Source organism: Macrosteles quadrilineatus, unplaced genomic scaffold (genome assembly GCF_028750875.1).
Source record: "Macrosteles quadrilineatus isolate MER2022 unplaced genomic scaffold, UCM_ALF_1.0 Scaffold_5__1_contigs__length_97177068, whole genome shotgun sequence".
Taxonomy (NCBI): Eukaryota; Metazoa; Arthropoda; class Insecta; order Hemiptera; family Cicadellidae; genus Macrosteles; species Macrosteles quadrilineatus.
This window is the reverse complement of record NW_026542598.1, coordinates 96,088,923-96,108,448: the sequence shown is the minus strand read 5'-3', so window position 1 is coordinate 96,108,448 and position 19,526 is coordinate 96,088,923. Positions and strand designations below refer to the sequence as shown.

General features: G+C 38.1%; 2 protein-coding genes across 4 annotated transcripts in view; both read left to right on the top strand.

The window, feature by feature from the left end:
- The window catches only part of LOC128995880 (rhophilin-2-like), a 115,915-nt gene that overhangs the window by 18,956 nt on the left and 77,433 nt on the right, over positions 1–19,526 (top strand). The window lies entirely within an intron of this gene.
- On the top strand, positions 169–4,863 carry LOC128995881 (uncharacterized). Its single transcript, XM_054420914.1, has 3 exons — positions 169–282; positions 2,932–3,013; positions 4,334–4,863. The coding sequence occupies exons 1-3, from the start codon at positions 256–258 to the stop codon at positions 4,774–4,776; spliced, it is 552 nt and encodes a 183-aa protein (XP_054276889.1). The 5' UTR covers positions 169–255; the 3' UTR covers positions 4,777–4,863.

Here is a 19,526-nt window from a genome sequence, read left to right as displayed (position 1 = left end):
TACGTGAGCTTGCCTAATACAAAAGTTTACTTTATTGAAATTATTTCATTCTTTTTAGAGCGTTTGAAGTTGGTTGTATTTTTTTACAAAAATAAATTATAATTAGTTTGACGTTTTTGCTAAATTTGACTAGCCTACGTACAACAGTTGTACATCATATGCCTATGTATGACGTCAATATGATAATTTGTTGAGACAGATGTTTTCACAGTATAAAACCGCAGTTCTATTTCTAACCAGCAACATAATTTCGCGATGGACGAGTTGCTGCTGTTTTTACTGGTAAGTTGTTGAACACACTTTTTAAAGGGTATTTAATAATTTGTACAAAACCTGTATAGACTGTTAACATAGGGCGTTATTTTTAACATGGATCCAAGGGTAGTTTCCAAATTGTATTCTATTATTAAATATGCATTCTAATCTAAACAAATGGAAGAAATTACAATCACATGTTTTATTTACAACATGGGGTGAAAATAGAGAAGCCTGTACCTTTGACTTTCAACTAGACATTCCCTCCCTATGTTAAAGTTGTCGCCAGTTTTAATGAAATTCGTCGTACAGTATGTGGGCCACCAACAGATTGCACTGATCTAAATGACTAATTTCTTTTGAATACACCATGATTTTTGCCAAGTCAAACTTATGGAAGGACTTATTAAGAGCTATAGCAACTAACTGTTATGAACCATCAACTTTGTCAGTAACAAAAAATATGATAGAAAATATAATTAAAGACACGCATACTGTGGCCACAAATACATGTTTTAGTAAAATAAAGGTGACAACTGGTCCACATAGATGGAATGTCTACTTCAGTATCCAATATTCAATGCGGGTACATTGCATACTTTTGGTCGAGTTTTAGACCACTGGACGACCTCTAGTTTTAGTTAATTTAAACCAATACACTAGTACCTTTGATTATTTATACATCTAGTCATTCCAATTCTATCACCATGTTTCAGTTGTTGCCAGTTTTTTAATAAAATTTGTCGTAGTTGATGTGAGCCACCGACAGATTGCGCTGATCTAAATTACTAATTTCTGTTGAATACACGATGTTTTTTCTAAGCCAAACTTATCGGATGATATTTTATTTATTTATTTATTTTACATACCAACGGACAAACTCCATTTTTAAAATACCATTGCATCTATACTTATTTAATACGCAAGCAGGATTTTTGTTACAATTACTACTCCGAAACTACTGAACCGATTGTCATGTTTTTGGTGTCATTGAAAAGATCGTAACGTGAAGTTGTGCAGGAAACTTTCTTTTTAGGGAAATAATGAGAGAGTTAGGCCATGGAGCCCTTTAAAGTTTCGTATTTCTCTATAAGATTAACATTGGAAACAAAAATTGTTATGAAACTCCAGCTGTTGTCACAAATCTAAAGTGAGAAGAAGAGCATATCTTAATTGTAAACAGTCAATAAGTTTGCCAACAGTTTGCTGACTTGAACTTGCTGACTTGGTTGAAATTCGTTTTAAAATAACGCCTGTAATACTTAGGAATTGCTCGAATTCGAGCAACAGGGACACTAGTTTTTATTATTAGCTATAGCCACTGTTATGTCCCATCAACTAAGTCAGCAACAAAAAAGGTAGAATTAACATTTCAGACACTATAGCCATAGATAAAACATACTCCCTTGCTATAGCATTCTGTGACTGGATCACATAATATTCTTTTTTGGATTTTAGTGGGTTTGGGATCTGGAATCTGTGAAGGAAAATGGAGGGTGACAAATAACATATGTTTAATATTCATTTGTTTATGTTGTGTTTGTAAATATTTACTTTTGGTTTATATAAAGATAGTTAATACCAAACTTTGACTTTTAATTTATAATCATGGCGCAGTCATTTAGTTTCTATTAAAGACAAGGGTATAAAGAGAAGAAATAATAGATTTATAAAAAAAAGATTAGGACTCCAAGCTCAAGGGGAAGATGACAAATAACATATGTTTAATATTCATTTGTTTATGTTGTGTTTGTAAATATTTACTTTTGGTTTATATAAAGATAGTTAATACCAAACTTTGACTTTTAATTTATAATCAGAGGGGAACCAGTAACCAGTGTTTGTGTAAACAAGCTTGAGGGAAGTATTGTGGATGTCTTCAGTTGGGCTTGCACTGCTAATCAATGTGTGAGCATTGTAACGGACAGAGTTACGCCTAAAACTTGGAAAAGACAAGAAAAACAAATGGCTCGTCGCACCGGCACCGCTGGGCGGTGAAATGGAACATGCTGCATCTCGGCGGTGCGGTGGCACGGGCGGTATACCGCTACCGCTTGCACCGCTCCAGTGTGGTCGCTCGCTTTTACTTCCATTGTACGCGTATATCGCACCGCTACCGCTCCGCCGCACCGCTCCGCCGCACCGCTCCGCCTCACCGCTCCGCCGCACCGCTCCGCCGCACCGCTCCGCCGCACCGCTCCGCCTCACCGCTCCGCCGCACCGCTCCGCCTCACCGCTCCGCCGCACCGCTCCGCCGCACCGCTCCGGTGTGCGTACCCCTAGGCCCCAATTTATGCACAAAGAGCGTGAGCGGTAGCGGTTGTCCTCCTGCTGTGGTTTCTAATTCGACCGTTGTGTAGTTAGAAATCGCAGCAGTTGCTTGAGAGTGAGCGGATTTCAACTAAAGTGAGTCAGAGTCAAATTAGACGGTTTATTTAAGCGATGTCTTCCATTTTGCGGTCAGTCCATTTACCGGTCAAGAGTAGATATGCGTGGGGGGATGAGGAGGTTCTAGGGGTGGGAGGGTTTCCATTTTTCGGTCAGGTGAATTGCAGCCTAAGGATTTCCTCGACGGGCTACTGTAGCAGATATCCGAGATCTACATAAAAACTGTTTTATAGGATGTGTCTAATCAGAACGATTTATTTTATTTGTCTTATTGAAATACGTTTTCAGGCTTTCTTCTGCATAGTACTATGCAAAGCTATGCTAATCGAAGCAGCCGGTTCCACGGAAATTCCAGATGATTTCATTCCAGGTAAGCAATGCCTTAAAGGTTCGTTCACTAGTGTCAGAGACAAAATATTAAAACAAATTTAATCTGCTACAAAAATAAATTACTAGCTCATTTTTCAATCCGAGAAACCTCGTCGTCTGTCGAATGAATCTACTGTTGTACGGATTGTTGTATGACACTCACAGCTGGTTACCGCGTAAACATGGTCCTACAAAAAAGAACCTCATGGTAAAGTGTTTATCGATTTGAAATAAACTGTAAAATATTCACAAAGACCCAAACTATGCACTTGAGGAAATTATACTGCGTACTGTAATTGTTTCTTTAATAATTTACAAAATCATTTTGAAAATCCGCAAATTAGTCCTTTTTACATGTGATTTTAGCTCCTTATAAATAATAGTTAAAAATTAAACGTCCCCCATCCATTGCAAGGTCTGACATGGAGCACAAAAAACACATCATCGGAATCAAATTAGTTTTAGAATGTCGAGAGCTGGTACATAGAGGCATGTTCAATCCCGACCTATATTTCAATCCATATAATCCGTCATCTTGAATTGAACTTCAGGCTGCCTGGTAGGGGAGGAGGTAAACTGCTCCCCCTTGCCTGGTGCACCAATGAGACCTTGGTGCGAAATGTTTGCATTGACTGTACTCTTTCTTTTCTGACCTAATCCCTATGAGCTTTGTGAAACTAAAGTATCAACAGTATGTTTAATCTATGGTATCAATCACTACAGTATCGTTTTTGTGATATGGGATGCAAGTAATGTTTTCTGAGGTCAACTACCAGGTCTGAGGTTTAGGTTTGGTTAGGTTAGGTTTGGTTAAGTTAGGTTAGGAATATCAATGTTTGCATTGGATCTTCAGCTTTGAACTCAAAAGAAACCCATATTTGATAACAAACAATATTTTATTTCCATAAAGGTACAACTTTAAGAGATGTTTAATTTTTCATGGAATGATTTTCTAAATTTTCTAAATATTTTCATGAAATTACTTGAATTTGTGGCATAGTGTTTTGATAACTGAATGGGGTACAGTCAAGGCAAAATAAAACCCTCTTAATAACTAATGTCTTAGGTTTAACTTATTTTCACCAGAAGAAACTCTATTAAACCTATAAAATGTAGTGTGAAATAAACGGTGACAAAATATTGCGAGGTTTGTTGTCATTATGTTACATAGTTTATTATTTTTACTTATACAGAGTTTAGCTCGCACATCACACAAAATATCAATTACAGTTGATGCCATTTTCTGCGCCACCACTTTTGAAACTATCAATAGAGTGTCTCATTAAGTCTAAGAATTTTTACCATAATTTTTTGTTTCCAGTTAAACCTATGTACGAAGTTGACGGAAAAACAATCGACGTAAATCCTGATTATTCGTTTGAGCTAGTACATGACTTAACAAGTTGTTATTTGTATTCAACTTATGGTATTAATGTAAAAATAGACCAAGAGTGGAGAATTACAAATATGTACCTTGGCCATCGACTTCTAGCAACGTTTAAGGCAAAAGAGGATCCAAATGGAAAGACTCGTTTGTTTTACCATATATCCAAAAAGACATGTGACAAACTGGAACTAAGCTATCTCACGTCGAAGACAACATGCGTCACTCTGGTGATGGAAAAGCGTCAAGGCTATAGACAGAAGGACACTATTCAAGGAGTGAAAAAGGATTTCATTTTCTTAGAGTCGGACTGGATTTGGGAAATAAGCAAAAGAGATTATTGTGGTATGTATGGTAAAAATTTCAAAGAAGGACCTTAGGATACGTCACTCACATGAACTGTAGCAAGTATTTATCAATGCAGTTTTTGGTAATGAATTTATGTAATAAAGGATTGCTACCATCTATATTGATAATTATTAAACAACCTTGTTTCAATAAGTACTAGAGGTCGTCCAGTGGTCGAAAACTCGACCAAAAATATGTAATGTACAGGCTTCTCTATTTTCACCCCACGCTGTAAATGAAACGTGTGATGATTGTGTAGCCGTAGCAGTCTTCAATTTTTGCAAATTTCCCTAGGGCAGTAGGTCTCACGGTAAGATCTTGGCCCGGGACAGATTTATTTTCTCATGTTTATGTCATTTTAAAACTATATACATATATAAAGCATTTAGTCTAGGAGGTTAGGTTAAAAAAGGTTAAAAGGCACAAGTTGAGTTGATGTTAGAAGGTTACGTTAACGTTAGGTTAGGCTAGGTTAGAAAATATTAAAAGGCACAAGTTGAGTTGAATGTTAGAATGTCACGATAAGGTTAGGTTAGGCTAGGTTAGAAAAGATTAAAAGGCACAAGTTGAGTTGAATGTTAGAATGTTACGTTAACGTTAGGTTAGGCTAGGTTAGAAAATATTAAAAGGCACAAGTTGAGTTGAATGTTAGAAGGTTACGTTATGGTTAGAAGAAATGGATAAGTTAGACACAGACAATATAGTAACCTAATTTGTCTATGGTTGCTATATCGACTGTGGATTAGGTTAGTTTAGGCTCCCCACATAATCTTTCGGAAATCTTCTGATCAGGCCCATAGTCCTTAACGTTTCTACCACTTTTTAACTATCATTTTACAATCCCAGCTTACACACTCCAAAAGCATTATTTCCAAGCCTGAGGCAGGCTTAAAATTTAAATTATTACGGAATCGTTCCCATTAAATACAAATTGATCAGGCCAGATTTGCTCAAACGTACGTACAGCAAGCTGCAGCATTGAACGCCACTCTCCAATGTGTGCTGGAATGTAACCACATTAAGTCCCCAAGTCCCAATACTCTCTGGGCCATTAACCTAACCCCTCATTTGTACATTTCATTTCTTCACTTACATTGGGTAAGCTGCTATAACTGAAGTGATGCAATTGGACTTGCCCAACAAATAAACACCCGAACTATTTTCAGTATTTTCAGACACCTGTTTAGTGTTGTGTTTTTCAATCATTAAAACTGTGATGAATAGGTTTACACACCAATAATCCGACAAACAGCATAATTATGACACCATTGTTTACATGTTTCGGCTTGTGAGATTACAATTGATCGATACCGATCGAAATGTTGCATCTATAGCAGTGATGTAAAGTCCACGTCTGGTACCTAATGATACTATCGCTGTCTGTAAGTAACTTTTATTCATATTGGAAATATCCAGATGAAATGTGCACTTCTTCCTTTTAGGATCCAGAATATATTTGGATAAACTTGGTAAAATTCTAGAAAGTAAAGATTAAAATGAAAGTGTGCAAATATGTCTCTTCCTTTTAACATTTGTCATTTCTTTCGTACTACCAACTAATATGTTTGACATTTTGTCGGTAGCTATTTAATCACTATTGAATTTAGTCCGTAACATATATAGTTTACTTGATCTTGATGCTTTTCCATAGTGCAATTTAGTCTGTGTGACATTGTCTTCATATACTTCGTTCACAAAATGTAGTCTGTTGTACTTGTAGGGGAAGCAATTCCACCTCCTCCAACTTCCTACCTTTGAAACAACAGTTGGACAAAGCTAAACTATGGTTTGAGAAGCTACATCAGCTGTTACATAAGAAAAATTAAGGAATATAGTACTATTTCTGTGAAATTCTTATACGTTGTGTGACATAGTCCAAAATACGTATAACCTTTTAACCGTATTGCCTTATAGTCTGTTGGAGATTTTCTCCGAATTTGATTCAAACCTCCTCCACCATTCTAAACAATCCTCCACCATTCTCAATAGTCTAAACAATTCTCCACCATTCTCAATAGTCTAAACAATCCTCCCCCATTCTCAAAATTCTCCAACATTCTCAAAACTCCTCCACCATTCTCAACAGTTCCCCACCCTTCTCAACAAAAATCCTTCACCATTCTCAACAGTCCTCCACCATTCTCAGCAGTCCTCCACCATTCTCAACAATCCTCCACCATTCTCGTCTCCTCACTACAGTTTCCACCTCGGCTCACTCCCCAGGTCACTGGGGTTCCTCCAAGGCCTGGGAACCACCGGGCAGTGCCCTCCTCGCACAATGCTCTCATTAGTTAACCACTTCACTCGGCGAACCCTAAATGTCGCGACTATTCTTTGCATAGCCTCCGAGCCAGCCGTTTGTGTTTTGTGTTTGTGATGTTTGTGTCCAGGATCGTCATTGGACTCAGTCCTACTGTCCACTTCTCTGTGGATCCGTTATGGATACTTCCGGGGGATATACATGCTGTCACTGTACAGGTAAAGTTCTGTCACGAATTCATTTAGTTTAATTTTCTACAGAAATTACGCCCATTCACAGTCAACTGTAACTGCGTTCTAATTTGTTTTCAAACTTGAGAAATTATTCAAGCCTAGTTTCCTTTAACTTAGAGGAAGAAGACTTCCAGGGTATATTCGTTGGACACATTATTGGAAGATCTTGTAAACTTGAATTTCTTGTTTTGTAGGTCATCATGTTAGAATGTTTGTTATACAGTGTGTTTATTATGAAAACCATCCCAAATTGTAAGATTTTTAAGTATGGATAGTCACTGCTTAGGGACAAAATAAGCTCATAAGTTGGTATAACTTTTTCCTTTACTTCTATTAAATTTTATGTAAAAAGGTATAGTTCAACACACACGTCAAGCCTTTCTAAATTTATACTTGGTTCTAAATTCTCTTAGAAGTGTTTTTCGCCACTTTTAGAAGATTTCTGTATTTCCAAACTCTGAAACAATTTTACACAAGTACTTAAATTAACTCTGTTAAACTTTGCAAGACCTACAGAGATCCTCAAAAATCTCACAACTACCCCTATCTTTTCCACACCATCCTGAAGACGTTTTGTTCAGAATCTCCAGCACGCGATACTTTATCAGTGAAAGGCCCAGCTGTCCTTAATCGTTAGGCTTATAATAATGTAATAACACTTTAATAAAATGGTCCTGCCAAAAAACAGCTGGTCGTAGTCAGTAACAAATCTTCACAGACCATCTCACTCCATTCTACACCCATCTTTCATTTCTTTGGACCCTAAATGTGCGTTGCTGACTTTAATAAACGGTATCAGCAAACTGATACATAGTATCTCCCATTAGCTTGTAATTAAAGTTAAACATCCTACTACATTTATAAGAAAATCTTAAATCTTTATATTGGGTAAACGGTGGGGAAAATATGAGTTTTGTAATGGGAAAATTACAAAAATTGAATAGATATAGAACCGTAATTTTTACAACCTTTGGGAGTCGTGTTATTTTGTCCAACGTTATAAGGGCTATACTATGCTAGATTTCAATAAAAATCGTTTAAGCAGAAGGGAACAAATTAAATCCTCCGTTTTGAAGGGCTTTTATAAAAAAATACCATTAAAAATCAAAATTCTAAAAATTAAAGAAAAACTATCATAGAAACCACCAGAAAAGATATACAAAGTTTCATCCAAATTGGATCATAGGTGAAGCCTGTAGCTCTCATTATACGGGTCCAGAAGGACCAAAAAAGGATATTTCCCCCCAAAAGCTCAAATCCGGAACTTTTGATTAAAACAATACTTCCTACACATGTATGAGTGTTCTCCCATGTGTGTAGTATGGGATAATACATATTCTATAGGAGAAGAAAGCCAAAATCGAATCAGATCGAATTCAAATAATGCTGTAGCGATCAGTCAAGGCCCAAACCACTGTCCGTGGGCTGGTGACGTCACAGACGGTAAGCCACGACCTGTAGTCTGAAGTGTCTGGACGGTCACGACATCCTTGACCTTGGACTTGGACACTCGTCTGTCGGCGCTCATCTCACGACGACGGTTTCACGTCCGCCCGGCGAGGTTTGGGAGAACCTTACTCAACAAAGAATACACACGAGTTCAGGGTGCTTTAGATGCTGTAGTAAGCCGAGGCTGTAATATGGTTGTCATAGTAGAGAGGTTTGAATGAAACTACTCGTATTTAAATCTGATAAAATGTAAATAGATTTAGCATCTAGGTAGCAAATTGGTTACTGTGCCCAATCAAAACAATCAGAAAGTCACCAGTTTCTTCCTGAGAAAAGTCAGTAGCTTATTGATAATTTTGATGTGGACCGAGCTAACCTAACCTAACCTAACCTTGATCGATGGTGATTGCGTGACCAATAAGTGATTCTGGCATGAGATTCAGAATATATTAGCACAGAATAAGGAGTGACTCAATAATGCCTTATCAACAATGCTGGTATTACCGTTATTTGTAGATAAATGTTATTTGGGTGTATGTTAACGCTTGGAGTAGTACACGTACACTTGTCATCCTTCGTACGTCGTTCTCTTTTCATTCATCTGAATGCAAAACTCGTAATTATGTGCATTAGTTATGTGCAATTTCAATGCACTGATTTCTAATAAGTATTTATATATGGTTTGGGAGATGGAGGTTTTTAGTCTTTTGTTGTAAAAGCAGAGGACAATCGTTTACAAATGTATCGTCAAATCCAATTTAAAACAGTGTACTCATAGGTATAGTTCGGCCGCTTAGAAAACGACCTGCGCGCTAATGCTAAACCAATGCTGGAGGAGGTCGCTTTCTAAGCGGCCGAACTATAGTAACCAACAAAACCCCTCTCAACATAAAATTTATGTAAAAAACCTTAAAACTGTCTTCAGCTGATAAAAAAATGATACGGTGACCACTTTTAATATTCATACTCGCAGTCTTGGATATTTACGCGAAATCAGCTGATTGCAACAATGTCGTCAAACAGCTGTTTGCCCTTCCGTTAGTGCAGCCGTCGTGCTGCGGCCACACAGGACTTATCTCCTATCATGACACTGACAGTGACATTGAGTTAGATGAATCTGCACATCTGCACGCTGCGCGGGTGTTATCTACTATCTACCGCCACCGAGTATGGGAGCATCTACTTCTACTTCCATCTACTACAGTACTTCTTTCTACGTCTTCGTTCTTCACGATTCGCCTTATCGGATTCCGTTAGTAACGGGATGCAGGAACTATTTTTACGGTTGGAACTAAAGTATATCCTCAGTGGATGTTGGGTTGGTTTGTATAGTTTACATTTGTTTGGACACTTTTATAATTTATATGCAGGGTATTTAGGTAACAACGTGTGGAATTGTTTTCTAGGTGAATAACAATTTTTTGTTTAAAGCTTATTGTTGAAGATGATGAGGTTATGTTGTTAGATTACGACAGTTGTTTCTATCCCTGATAGGTGACATTGACTTTTATGGTGTGGCATTTTTAACCTTTCTTTTGTAAGAAAGCGGGGTTTTTCAATCTGGCCGTCTTCAAGTGGAAGGGTAAAATGATTAGTACAGAAACTACGCAGGGCAGAGAAACATAAGCCTAGCGCTAAACACCGCAATATTTTTAGAGCAGTAATAAAAAAATGGACAAAATACAGAAAATATGATTGCAAATTATTTCTGTACAGTAATATAAAAAAGTGTGATTTAAAAATACCACCATTGCAGTTAACCTGCTTATAGTACCAAGAGAATTAGAGAATCATTACAGCCAAGTTTCGATGATGCGCCTTGCGGCTGTTAACGCCATTGGCATACAGTAAAGTGTAGCGGACTATCTTCCTTGGAAAGAAGGCGCTAACTTTAGCAATCGGATACATTATTACAAATTGGACCCCTCCTTTCCCCTCTTGAAGAATTTTCTATAAGGGTGACAGTCTGTGCACCGACAATCATCTTTGAAAAGCTTACATTTTTAACTTTGTATTTTAGAACATCATAAAGATTTGTAAATGTTTTTTTAAAGCATCGATCCAAATCATAGCCCCGTTGCTATCCGACGTTAGGAGTTTTACAGTATAAGAATACGTTACTTGTGTTTTGTTAGATTTTGTTGATTATCATAGTAGAATTGAGAAAATTCATAATATTTTTAATGGTTGGAAAATAGCTCTAGAGCTGTTCTTTATCGCTGGACTAAAGAGGGTTCCACCATTGACTATATCGGATCCACCCGCCGGTTGTTACCACGTAAACATGGTCCTACAAAAAAAAAAAAAAAAAAACCTCGTGGAATTGTTAAATTGTTTATAGAGTTGAAGTAAACTGTAAAATATTCATAAATATCCAAACTATACTGGATGAATTGAAACTTTGTAATTGTTTCTTTAAGTGTTTGCAAAATCATTTAGAAAATCCGTAAATAAGTCTTTTTCACATGTCATTTTAGCTTCTAAATAAAAGTTAAATATCGTATCCCCATCCATTGCAAGCTGCGATATGTTAAGACCACTAAAAGCACACAATCATTGGAAACAAATTGGTTTTAAAGTGTTGAGAGCTTGCACCGTAGAGACATGTTTTGAAAAATTATGTAAAAGTATGTTTAGCTGCCATCTTGTATTGACCAGGTAGAACCACAGCACCCTCTTAAATTAATGATATTGGCTTAAAGATCCACCTTATCTTAGTCAGTATCAAAACTATAATCATAATTTATTCAACAATAATTGTTTAAGTTCATCTTCATCCCCCTCTAGTTTCTTTGATAAGCCCTCTAGTTTGTCGGCGACGCAATAATCTAATCTATAACCACCCACTTCTAAAAAGTCGATGTACTGTTCACGTTGGTCTACAACTAATGACGATGATTATTATCGAGGCGTCCTCGTCTTAAATAATTGATATAATTAATTGTGGTTCTTCTAGGGCTATGTAGTAACATGGATAATACTTTCATTCAGGTTTATCATAACCAAACTTTATCCTCTGAATCCAGAACCCCTCTCTATTTATCACAACCGGTTTATTGGTTATTAGTGTAAAAACGTTAGAGTGACTCCCCGCACTTCTGACAGTTACGGCGTTATTTTCTGACATAACTCGGTCCTGGAGGTTGGAACTATCTGACCCAGTTCCCGCCATAATTGCCAGATGCAGGCTGAAAACTGGTCCAGCGACGAGATACGTGCAAAAACAGGACCAGTCTGTAGTTAGCGGATCACTTCCGTAGCTTGGCCACATCGTACACCTAGCGGGGGCGGAGACCCTGACAGGAATGTTGGAGAGATGGAAGCGGAGGATCACTTCCGTAACTTGGCCACATCGTACACCTAGCGGGGGCGGAGACCCTGACAGGAATGTAGGAGAGATGGAGGTGGAGGAACACTTCCGTAGCTTGACCACATCGTACACCTAGCGGGGGCGGAGACCCTGACAGGAATGTAGGAGAGATGGAGGTGGAGGAACACTTCCGTGGGTATGTCACATCGTACAACTAGCGGGGGCGGAGACCCTGACAGGAATGTAGGAGAGATGGAGGTGGAGGAACACTTCCGTGGGTATGTCACATCGTACACCTAGCGGGGGCGGAGACCCTGACAGGAATGTAGGAGAGATGGAGATGGAGGAACACTTGCGTGGGTATGTCACATCGTACACCTAGCGGGGGCGGAGACCCTGACAGGAATGTAGGAGAGATGGAGGTGGAGGAACACTTCCGTGGGTATGTCACATCGTACACCTAGCGGGGGCGGAGACCCTGACAGGAATGTAGGAGAGATGGAGGTGGAGGAACACTTCCGTGGGTATGTCACATCGTACACCTAGCGGGGGCGGAGACCCTGACAGGAATGTAGGAGAGATGGAGGTGGAGGAACACTTCCGTGGGTATGTCACATCGTACACCTAGCGGGGGCGGAGACCCTGACAGGAATGTAGGAATATGGAGGTAGAGGATCACTAATACATAGGTCGGTCACATCGTACACCTAGCGGGGGCGGAGACCCTGATAGGAATGTAGGGGAGATGGAAGCGGAGGATCACCTCCGTAGCTTGGCCACATCGTACACCTAGCGGGGGCGGAGACCCTGACAGGAATGTAAGGGAGATGGAGTGGAGGATCACTTCCGTGGGTATGTCACATTGTACACCTAGCTGGGGCGGAGACCCTCCGACAGGAATGCATGAATATGGAGGTGAAACCTGAAAGTGAATCAATCCCTGAGTTTCCTATGGAAAATGATGATGACTTTACCGTGGCGTTAGCGATGTGCTTGTAGTTGAAGCTGACGTTTATAGTGACTTTGACTTGAAAGATGACGTGTGACGCAATGGTGTCTGTGACGTTTTGTGACGGTAACGTGTCGGTGACGGTGACGGTCGGTAAAGTAACGGAACAGATCATGAATCATTTATGGCGCGTCTCGCCGCTTAGCCGCTTGAACTGCTGCGCTATTGGAGCGGCGGCCGCTACACTAAATGTTAGTACCAGTCTAAAACTATCGGATATTGCTTAGGAATGTGTTTTTTAAATACAAGGGGTGCTATCGTAAGTAAATTTTAAATACAGTTCCCGCATGACCTTTTATTTAGGGTTCTTTCGACTCTAGGAAATATCTCCTCGTTTACCAACCAATTTTATTGTCTAGATTAAGTAAAAACCAAATTAAAAGGAAACCCATGTATTTATACAGACAAAGATACGGCAACGTGCCACTTTTCCCTATTAAATAGGCGACATAAGGTAACTTCAATCAGCAGGCTTTACATATAATACGAAACTTGGGTTGTTTTACAAGACTCAAGTCCAGGCTTCTTTGTTGGTTTTAAAGATCAGTTTATCCCATTTCCATGCGTGCCCTCTTTTTTAATAGCTAATTGATTGCGTGGATGTATATTTTGTCTTTGTTATACATGAGTCCAAGAAATGAAACTGAGGAAAGACCTCCCGCAGTAACTCCACACTCAGTCCAGTAGGGTTTCAGCTCTCTGGATTGGAACATCACGAAGAACGAGAACACCGCGTGTCCGTCGGCGCAAAAGGAGCATCACTCGTTCGGCCTTAGCCTCTAGTGGAATTTCTATTTATTATGAATACAGCTGTCCAAATTATGAAAACTATAAAAAGAGTGCACAAAAATTTTAAAATCTACCCTTAAAAAATAGTGAGACATTGAGTTTACGCCAGTGCACTAAAACGGCACCAACACGAAACACTAATCACTCATCAACACTGACTTGCTACATTTTACCCTATATCGAGTAATCTTCTGTGTAATCTTTGCTTTGTTATAAACACATGTTACAAGTCTTTTGTTTACTTTTTACTTGTTATTTTGTTCAACCGACATAGTTACTTAGCAACCCATAAGGCCAATGTTAAAATTTCAAATGAGTTGTGTAGCGAAATACGAATTTTCCTGTGGTAGTGACGTAGTTATCACGTTTGTAAGTCTTTAAAGTCCCTAATTCCAAAATATAGTAAAAATCTTTCCACTGGATTACGAGATATATATTACAGACATACAGATAGTCAGACGAACAGACTTTGCTCCTATTAGAGTATACTTTTAATACTTTTCAATGAAATGGCGACCATACAGGATAGGATAGGATAGTATTGGTGCAAACAAAAACAACAGTTCTATGGAGAAACCTGTAGTTGGTCACATGTTAAGTTTAACGCTCACTTGCTCGTCATGTTATGTTCGTTTTGCTCGCTTTCTCCAGACAAACTGCTTTAATGTCTTAACTCACTTTTATTTGAGTCTGTAAAAGCACGCAATGGGAAGTTTGTGTTTAGTTTTCTAATAGCATCGTGGGATTCACTTCTCTCTGTGAAGGTAGAGGAAATACTTCTGTTTTGAAGATACATTTGATGTCCTTTAAAATATTCATGAAATCAGCTTCTATAATGTACTCTTTGATTCTCTATTGTTGTGTATGTTATGAAATCCTCCAATTGGAACCGTACTTGGGCACTAAAAAACATAAAACGGAGGACAAATTTCAAGCCTGGAGATGTAGGGCCTTCAGTTTTAGATTTTGTACTGACCAAGTACAGCCTTAAAAGAGTGGTTAAACTAAAACATTATCTTAGATGTTCTTTAAAAATATGTGAAATAAAAGGTCACATCTTGCGTATCTTTTCGAATTTACAAAAAATATTGAAACTGAGTCGTTGGAACAGCAAAACAGAATTGCGTGCACAAAATTGAACGGAGACACCAGTAGGATAGGAAAAGAATACTTCACTCATAGCAAAGTTATTTCGAGCCAACTTTTCCAATATTTTACGTCAATCTACCACAGGAAGAAAGTTGCTAGAAGAAAAACTACAATAAGAAGCCCTTGTATCTTCTGGAAACTGAATATTATTCTTCCGGTGGTCTCTTCAGGAGTTGGTGGAATAAAATAGTGTCGTCAACTTATCACCTAAGAACTGAATTCTGAATTGTGTTTAGCAAACACAATGTAAGTGTTTCTTATGTAAATGTTTGGCAAATAAAGGCTCAAGGTAACTTGTCAGACAATCGTTGACATGTAGTAACAAGTGTCCTTTTAGTTTAGTTGTCAAAAAAAAACATAAGGAGTCAATGTTTTTAAATTAGTAAGTTTTTAAAAACATAAGAGTCCTTTTTAGTTTCGTGACCGACGAAACTATGTAGCCCTCGTTACTACATCAGTACATCTCAAGGATTGTCTGACGAGGTACTTTAGCCATTATTTGTCATATGAACGCAATCCTGGGGCTATGAAAATGTATTTTAAGTATTTGGGCTTGAAATGGGGGAGTACCTTGCGTTGTACAACTGAGGTGCGGTGTATAAGATTACATTATTTATAAGAGTTCTCTTAAATCGAATTAAATTATAAGATACACTTATTCTGAAGCATTGAATATTATTGACGAAGTAGCTTCACACATTGTTTCAATTGTTGAAACATTCTTAGCTTTGAATCCAAAAAAGCAAAAGAGGAAACCTGTGTAACAAATCTCACCGCAGCTAATAATAATTTCAGAAGTCCAAACGAGGCCTTAACATGATGAGTTGTCTAATAACTAGTGAGAAAATTAGTTTCCTTCTGCGCAGGAGATTATTAATTCCACGCGATGGGCGACTGTAGCGCTCCTAGCGGCACCACCTGGGGGAAATGACACTTCTAGCACAAAGTAGACATCCAATTTCACGGCTTTTAAACGCCCCCTGGAATAGTCTGTGGTATTAACGCCTGCTATATGCTACTGTTCAAATTGATTTTAGGTTTCCATCTCGAGCGTTTGTTAAGGTTTCGGGTGTGTAATTGATTTTGTGATTAATTAGATTTGTGTGTCAGATTTGGTTGGAGATGGGAGGTGGTTGGTTTAGTTTAAGTGGTTGGAGCCAGAGATTTATTCAATTGCTTGGCTTTAAACTTTCATGATAATCCCTTGACAAGGTTTAGGGCTTGGCTGCAGGTTCTTTTACCTCCATGTATTGGAAGTTTAATGCAAAAAACCCAGTTTTATGGAAGGCAATGGAACTGCCAAGTGCCAAGTACTGCTAAATCTATATATATCTATATATTAATAGGCAAGCATGTTTCTTTAAAACCTTTTTTCTCAGCTCGTGTGCATCGTAGGGAAAATCTACGCATACCGTTGGAAAGCTATTTTCCTGTAGGTGTGCAGAATCCCTTTATAAATTTAAATAGGCTCAAAGATAAGCACAAAAAATGAGTTTAAAAATTTGAAAAAATTAACATGGATCTTATGCGTTGCTATGCTGGTTACGAAATAACAACGAAATATAAACAGAAAATCAAAACAAATGGAGGAAACTCCAATCACATGTTTTATTTACAGTGTGGGGTGAAAATAGATAAGTGAGTACATTACATATTTTTGGTCGAGTTTCGACCACTGGACGACCTCTCGTACTTATTTAATACGCAAGCAGGTTTTTTGTGACAATTACTCCTCCGAAACTACTGAACCGATTTACATGTTCTTGGTGTCATTGGAAAGAGCGTAACGTGAAGTTGTGCAGGAAACTTTATTTTTAGGGAAATAATTAGAGGGTGAGGCCCTGGGGCCCTTTAAAGTTTCGTATTTCTCCATAAGATTAACATGGGAAACAAATATTGTTATGAAACTCCAGGGGCCCATTTCATAATAAACTACAAGTTACAAGTTACAACTTGTAACTTGTAATTTCCATAAGATTTGCATTGGGCGATCAGCTGATTTACTAATAATATTAGTTTGTACTTTATTATGAAATGGGCCCCAGCTGTTGTCAGAAATTAAAAGTGAAGAGAAGAACATAATTGTAAACAGTCAATAAGTTTGCTAATTTAACAGTTAGTTTGCCACAAACATTTACTTACTCGGTTGAAATGAAATAGTTACTATTTGAATTTGGGTTGGCGTAATTATTACAATGGGAAACAACGAGAGAGCCTGGATAAATTGATATACTAAAAAGAAAACTGAATTAACACTGTGCTGCATTTCTTAGTAATCATTGAAAGAGACGATTTGCAAACTATGGAAACATAGGAAAGTCATAGAACACCTCCAAGGGGAAGAAATAGAAATAATGTGTGTTATAAACACTAAAAAACAAAATCAGCTTTCGAAAAATGATAAGATATTTACAAGAAATGTTGATTATATCGATCTGTTATGTACATCTTGAGTATTCCATAATCTTTGAGTCGAATCTTTTATAGTCATAAAAAATATGACTGTTATTCGTTTTAAAATAACGCCTGTAATACTTAGCAATTGCTCGATTTCGAGCAACAGGGACACTAGTATTAATTAAATCACGATATTGTATACTTGTGAGAGATGCATTGCGTACCATTGATGCTGGCGAAGATCAGCTGTTTTAACCAGGATCTTTCAAATGAGAGTTCAATGATCATGAACAGCTGAATCCAGCATCGAGCCATCAAAAAGACCCTGTCTTTTCAAGATCGATCTGGCGACCTTTGAACCACTCAGCAACCTCAGATCTCACGAAAACAAGCTAAGATTTTACAGCAGTTCGAGAAATGTATATGCACTATTCCGAGTCAATGTTTTGTTTCTTATGACGCGTAAGCATAGTAGTTCTTATTGTATTACAAATACTATGCATTTTCGTTGAAATTCCCCTGAAATTTCTCTTAAGTTTTTCAATATTTCCCTCCTTGAAGCCTCTCTTCAAAATCTTACATCATGACGACGAAGATCACTACCAAAATACTCTCTCCGCTCGCACTCCAGACACGAGATACGAGATACAGTGATATCAGATCAGCTGATAATGTCGGTCAGCTGGTCCGTGACGTCATGTAGCGGACCACTAGCGGCTTGGCGGGAAACGATCAGATGGTCCGTGGAACTAATCCAGTTACCAGTGTCGTTTGTGCCGTTCCGTTCCTTCCGGTAGTTGTCGTCCGAGTTGGTGACGTACCTCTTCGTGGTGTTTAACAGTGGTTCCTGTGGAGTTTGTGGTTAGAATAGTGTTATTTTGAATAGTTTAGGTTGTTGCCATATGGGAAGTAGCAGTTATTTTTCCATAGTTAAATTACCGCAGGTAGCCTATTTTTATTTATTTATTAAGTGCCTATACATTTTGTGTCCCTTCTAGTTGTACATTGTTTCATAAAGTAAAATATACCGAACATATATTTAAAGTTGATAGGTAAAAATGTGTTAAAGCAATGGACGTAGGTACGCTATAAATATCTCTGTCGTACCGGTAAATCACAATTCTTAAAACTAACTAGGTTCTAAATTACGTCCCCAACTCTAGAGAAGTAGCAAACAAGCAAATATCGCTTTTTATTTTATTAGTGTTTAATTTTTGTAAATTATGAGATTTTGAAGATAACTATCTGTGCAAAACGAAACTCCTTTGATTGGATGTTAATGTTTATCTTAAGATAAAACTTGTTTCCGATTTTAGCAAAAATATACTGTTAACTTAATTGGAAACGTCTTAGATTAATGGGTGATTTGCTGTATTACACTATCTATACTGATAAAGCTTATGAAACAATATACTTCCCCAAGGCTCAATCTTTTGAAAACTATTCCGTTCAATTGATCAATTCGTTTTTTCGTCAACAAGGACGTATTTTGTGTACTCATTTTATGCGGAATATTAATGCAAAGTGTATTGTAGAAGGGAGTGAGATATGTGTAGCATTGTTACTGTAAGATCTGCTGGTTCACTTAGCCATGACAATTTATTGCTCGATGATCAAGGACAGCTTAGTCCAGAGTACGGTGTAAAACAATCAAAAAGCTACTGATTTTTCTCATGATCTTCACTTTGAAAATAAATTCTTAACATCTAACCGGCCATGATTTAGACTACGAACAACATTTAGACATTTTAACGACACTAACACAATAGGGTGCGATTTTCAAGCAAATATGAGTGAAGTATCATGAATGAGATAATAATTATCTTCAATACAAAGATCAGCTGTTACTTAACTAAAGACCAAATTTGTCTAACACCCAATGATGAATAACAGCTGCACCTCCGAAGAATTTGCTTACTATCCCAAATTTCATCTTCACATCTTACTTCAGATTGTCCCCGGGCTCCGTCACATTGTCACCTCCTCAGTGGGTCACTGGACCGTGGACCGATGGTATCACCAAGGGGGCTGAGCCCCCAGCCTGCGTAGAGCACTGCCGTTACTAGGCCTACCAGAAGACCACACTATCGCAAGTTTCAACGCCTACATCTTACTCTAGATTTTCCCCAGGCTCCGTCACATTGTCACCTCCTCAGTGGGTCACTGGACCGTGGTTGATGGTATCG

Excerpts from the sequence above, each read along its gene's own strand:
- LOC128995881 (XM_054420914.1), top strand. The coding sequence starts at position 256 with ATGGACGAGTTGCTGCTGTTTTTACTG. Across the intron at positions 283-2,931 it reads AGTTGCTGCTGTTTTTACTG|GCTTTCTTCTGCATAGTACT; the intron begins GTAAGTTGTTGA and ends ATACGTTTTCAG. Across the intron at positions 3,014-4,333 it reads TCCAGATGATTTCATTCCAG|TTAAACCTATGTACGAAGTT; the intron begins GTAAGCAATGCC and ends TTTTGTTTCCAG.